Here is a 5,979-nt window from a genome sequence, read left to right as displayed (position 1 = left end):
TGTCATGGTTTTGATGAAAGTACAGTAGTCTCCGCCTTAGATCCCACCGCTTACGACACTGGTTCACTTAAGATCCCGCTGTTGTAAAAACAAAGAATTTTTACTACACAAAATCATCCCCAAGATCCTGCTCAGATTCATTCTGAAGGTCTACATTCTGCTAAGATCCAACATTTCAGATCATAATTTACAGGACAAAAACCAATCAACCAAGAGCGAAAAGTTGAGACCACCAAACTACCCATTGCGCACTTCGTCACATTTTGTCCAATATCAGCTATCTTAGTTACAAGCTCAGCATGGGCTCATCCCAGATCAGCCACTCTCGTAGATGTGATCACATGAAAGTTGTAAATTTCGATGAAAAACGGTACAATGTTTGTCTAAGATGGAATCATACCAAGGTGTGAACTCGCCGACACGATTATTTTTCCCCAAACACGCACTCACATCTGAGCTCTCCATCTAAACTTAAATTACACACTGAGCGAGATCATATCAAACTGTGAACTCTTCCTTGACCATTGCAAAAGACAGAATTATAATTATTGTGGTCACAACATAATGGTGCGTAACGACAAAGGCGAGGGAACTCAGTCAGAGATGAAAAGCTATAAATTTTGGACAGGTAAAGGGGAGGAGCAACTGGATAAAAGTAGATCTTGAGACTCATGATAGGATAATAAGTGAAAATGGTATGCCTCATGCCACTGTGATTGGTCATCAAAGTTGACCGCTCTTTGCTCGCCATAAGTCAAAAATCCACCCAGGGGTCACGTCAGTTCATTTTAGAGTGAAGGGGGACCATTTTACAGATTGTGGGCTTTAACATGGGTCACCATAGTGGTGCATCAGTACAAAACAACGTTCGCCCAAGATCCTGAATTTTCCTTGCTCCCGAGCACTCGGATCTTAGACAGAGACTACTGTATTACCCATCTATCTTGAACAGAAGTCAAGATATTTGCAATCTTAAGGAGGTGGGGGTCTTTTGATGTCAGAAGAAATATTATCGAAAAAATAGCCGCCCAAGGCTGGTGATGGTGACTTTCAAAGCTGTAGTGTCCTTGAAAACTGCAAATTAAAATTTTTTGTGACTTTGATCAACGGTTTCAGTAAAACCCAAGGAGAAATGTCTTTTTAAAAGGATACATAAGGTGTTGAACCGAAAAAAGAAAATTTGAAAATAATTGCTCAACTGCCAGAAAAATGCTGCTTTCTTTGATTTCATTATTTCGATCAGCGCCTGATTTCACCATGATGTAACACATATCTATATAGTCTCTTTAAAGCTATCAATGTCAAAACCACTATTATCATAGTCGGAAGCCATATCAGTCTTGATTTTGTAATGTACTTGCAACCTTGAAAGAATCATTTATCAAAAACAGAAGCTGCATACATTTTAAACAATAAGTCATCACAATCTTCTAAAATGAAAGGTGCAGTATGATATATCTGTCTTCCAAACAAAGACTTGAAAAGTCATATGCATAATATTAAAAAAAGAGCAAAAATGGTAAAAGGAAAGTATAAGATCCCGTTTCAATATGTTTAACCTACTGTACAACGTTCAGGGTCGCCAAGGGGGTCACAGTGAAATCACAGCTGTCTCCCAGGAACAGGAAACAGTACAATATGATCGTTGTGCCATGCAAAGATGGGGGGACGGGGGGGGGGCTACACTTTACTTTTGCCATAAAAGTTATAGAGACTTACATTTGGGAGATGGTGCGCTAGCAGAATCAGCCAATAGGTCTGGAGGATTGCTCAGCATTTCTTCTGCCAGCCTCTGTGCTAAACGTGAAGCATCTTTTGTGTGGCCATGAGCATGCAGCGCTTCTGCTCTAGCAAACAGGATCTGCAATTTCACAAAGAGTTGAAGTTTTGGCTGAAAAGGTGCACCATAAGTGATGCACTGGTCATTCTGTGTTGGTAAAAAGCAACATGAAAGAGACAAGACACCTGGAGACAAGGATACTATAATAATCAGTCGCAACTACTGGCCACCTATTGTAACACAAAATAAGACATGAAAGATGAGAACCTTTTCAAAACCCAGTACAGGTACATTTTCACTAGTTTAGTTTAGTTTTAGTAGAGGTTTTACGGCGCTCGCAACTGCATAAGGTCATATGAGTGCCAGAAGATTAGAAGTGTTACAAGAGAGTAACAAACATAAAAAAAGAAGGAGAGATAAGGACGATAGATGTTTGATAGGAAAGAAGAAGCAAACCACACCACAGCACCCACCGGCCACCTACATTTCACTAGTTTATGGTCTATCAGCATGACAACTGTCACATTTTTACATAGGCAGAAAAGAACAAAAGTAGCACTGACAAGAAGCAGAAAGAATAGATTACATCATCACATTCACCAACAACTCACTCAGAGCACTGCACTTACAATTTGTTTCAAAGAATGCATAAGTAGACCAAGGACGTTCAAAAAGAGGAAAAAGAACTAAATAAGCTCACTTAAATTATAATGTAAATGAGGCGAGACCATATATGGCACAATCTGTACTGTATACCAATATTGAAACAAATGGGGCGTCAGGAAGCCAAACAATTTTTAAGTAAACATATGATCTTTACAATAACAAATCTTAATATGTTTAAGCGATTGCTCAATACTCATTTGTTCAATTCTTAGTTACAGTGTGTTAGTAAGTGCTGATATATTTTGTTTTTACTGCTGTCCTTACATTTATATAATTACTGTACAGCTGTAAAAGTTCTTCTTTATGTGGTTGAACTGGGTTTTTTTTGTTACTGTGAAATATTTTCACTTGTGTGAAATACTCAGTGATTCTGTGATTGATGTAAAGCGCTCAGAGCGTATTACTTATACTAGTATGGGATAGAGCACCATATAAATGCAAACTATTATTATTATTACAAGGCGATTAAATAAAACTAACCTGAATACAGTATATTTTAACACATAAAATAACATTCCAAACATACATTAACTACCAGAAACAATTATTTAAGATTTTGTCATGCTTAATAAATCCAGTCATTCTTTGACACCATACTATGTGTTTGTTTTGATTATCACCCTTTTTGTCTTAAATTAAGAGAAAAAAATAATAAAGCACAAAAGCACAAGAAACTAAAATGATAAGTACTGCAGTGTCTCAACTTTTACAAAACACTTAACTAGCACTAGTAAGAGATATTTGTTTGTCTGATCGTATATTTTGAAACTATCCTTGATCATCAAACAGTCGTGAAAATATATTTTTTCTTCAAATACACATCCAGGACAAAGGATAAATTGTAAAACATCTCCTGTCACCAGTAATGAATGTATGGTTTTACTTCAAACAAATTGGAAAAACATCAGTTGTAAAATTGCAAACAGTGTAAGAACATAACAAATTTTATACTTCCCTTTTTTAAGCACGATTGAAAAAAAAAATCCAGATCTACTTGAAATCCTCAAGGTAGCATCAATTAAAGAAACATCTCAAATATTCAGAATGAGGCAAGCAACTTTCAGTTTACAGTTTTTGTAATTACATTACAGACTCCCATTCGCCTTTGCTCAGAAGAAAACAGACTAATAGAAATATTTGAATACAAGTGTCCATTCAAGTCAGACATCATGTTTCACCGTAAAGAATGAGCAGCATCTTCATAAGCTGCTGCTGGAGAATTAGTCCAGTCACTGAAACCCCAACTTCTTCAGTCATAAAACACTAGATGAAACAACTGAACATACATTTGCAAACATACCACCCCAAAAGGTTGAAATTCATGCAGAAAACTTGTCCAGTGCAAGAAAAAAAAAATCATACCCAATTTCAGGTTTAAAAGACAGGTTATATATTTGTTAGAGATTAGTCACACATGGACACATATAGACGGATAAAACAGTCAGTTGCACAAAATTTTCTTTCAGAGCAGTGAAAGATCCACCAACATGCCCTTCAACATTTGATCTTACAAAAGGGTAAATCATCATATTTCCTTGTCCTGTCATTCTGTTTATGCAACAGCTTACTATAAAGACACAAGCTATACTTACGCAAAAGACCTTTTTTTGTATCTTAAAGACTTCAATATATCATAACTTCATAAAGAATTAGCCCACAATGAGAGATCCGTCATCCGTGAGAGGAAAATGATCCAAAACTTACATAAATCTCAAGCTCAATTTTCTTTTATATCTAAAACTGAAAAGACAAAGATTTTAACAGCAGAATGTACTGGAAAATTGACATCCAATTATTACTGACAACTGACATTGCTGAAATGTTATAGAAAGATGTTGTTACGGACAATTCAATGTTGCGCAATTAGTCAAACGAGGCACGAGTCTCTGATAAGTTCCCTCCTAAATAAAAAAAAATATTTTTAAAAAGGAGAGATATGCCTACCATACTGACATCCATTTTTTGCATAGACAATCATTATCAAAGTCAAAACAGACCATTCATTTAGAATGACAAATGAGAAAATAGAAGAGCAAAAACTTGAATTTTTCACAAACCTCTTAAGACTACAGCCTCATTCTGACCAGTAGTAAAACAACTGAATAATGAATAATACACATTTCCATTGTTATTGTAACTGTGACGGTTTAGAAAAGGGTATAGTAACGACTCACGTGTGGAGGTAATACGGGGGAAGAGGGAGAGTCATGGGCCTTTACAACAACAAGAAACATCTGTTTATAAAGTCTATAAATAAATCGATTAGCGGACAACAACGCCCCTCCACCATCCCAACAGCAGCAGTCGCAACAAGCACCGTGACCTGTTGCTGCTGTTGCATGTGAAGATTTCACGGTTGCAATTGATATCCTTACCTCCATTTCAGTATCACATTCAGAATCAGTATCAGAATCAGAATCATCCTTAAAAAGGGGATCAGGTTGAAAAGAATGAAAGAGCAGTAACAACAATGGAGAAAAAAATGGTATAAATTAAAATGAGGCAGGATCAGTGAGGATATAACTCCTTCTCAAGGAAGGAAGAGAAAAAGAAAGAAAGAAATTATAAACATGTTGGAAAGAAAGAAAAAAAATAGAAAAAGACTGAAGAACAGCATTGCAAAAGTTCCTGAACATAATGATAGATATTTCTATTTAACTTCCAGAAGCTCTTTACGACATCTGGAGATTACCCTTCACTTCAAGACTTCAAGGGATACTATTTTCAGGGATGAAAATGGACACCAAAAAAACGAATCTGAAATTCTAGTGTGGCTGTCTCAGGTGGGAGTCTTTCGGGGGAGGGGTGCTCCCAGATATACCTTTATTTACACTCCTATTGCAAAACCATCCCCATAAAAGCAGAACTACAACCAAAAAAATATCACAATAGGCCAGTTCAAAAGAAAAAAATTATCAGATCTCAGAATAAAATCTAAGCTTAATTTAGTTACAAGCCAAACATGAAAACAAGGCTACAACAAGAAAAAGCCAGTACAGTGACCTCTTCCAAAATCTAGAAATCTCTTGGTACACTCTGTGTGCATGTATATATCATGCAAGCATAGCAACCACACACCACACTACTTTAAACATTTCAAACTATCAAATCAGGTCAACAGCGGCATGTAGGTTTTAAAAATCAGGCAGTACACTTTGTCATCCTTTGTAAAGAGGAAATATGTATTATGAAGCAGGCAAAAGGGTCAACCTACAGTATTTACAGTGAAAATCAGAAAGTGTGCAAGACAGAGTAAAAAAGATTAGAGGTAAATCAAGCAAACTTCACAACTGGAGGAGAAGGGGGACGGGAGTGAGAGTGGAAAAGCAATAGAGAACAGAATGAGAGAGAGAGAGAGACAGACAGATAGAGACAGACACAGAGACAAGAGAGAGTAACAGTCAGAAGGAGACAGAGAAAGACACAGACTGAAACAAAGAGACACAGAGAGAGACAGAGAGAAAGAAAGACAAGTCCAGAGGTCAGCAGTTTGATTGTTTGTTGGAACGAAGAGAGAGAGAGAGAGAGAGGGG

The 5,979-nt window shown here is 36.7% G+C and overlaps 1 protein-coding gene across 1 annotated transcript in view; it reads right to left on the bottom strand.

The window, feature by feature from the left end:
- Positions 1–5,979, bottom strand: part of LOC101863583 (zinc finger SWIM domain-containing protein 8) — a gene marked incomplete in the record, with an annotated part of 75,033 nt that overhangs the window by 43,026 nt on the left and 26,028 nt on the right. Inside the window, 2 exon segments of the mRNA XM_035969596.1 lie at positions 1,720–1,861; positions 4,822–4,869. Of these exon segments, the coding sequence (XP_035825489.1) occupies positions 1,720–1,861; positions 4,822–4,869 (190 nt within the window).

Source organism: Aplysia californica, unplaced genomic scaffold (assembly GCF_000002075.1).
Source record: "Aplysia californica isolate F4 #8 unplaced genomic scaffold, AplCal3.0 scaffold00161, whole genome shotgun sequence".
Classification (NCBI taxonomy): Eukaryota; Metazoa; Mollusca; class Gastropoda; order Aplysiida; family Aplysiidae; genus Aplysia; species Aplysia californica.
The sequence above is the reverse complement of the archived record's forward strand: the minus strand, read 5'-3'. Positions and strand labels throughout refer to the sequence as shown.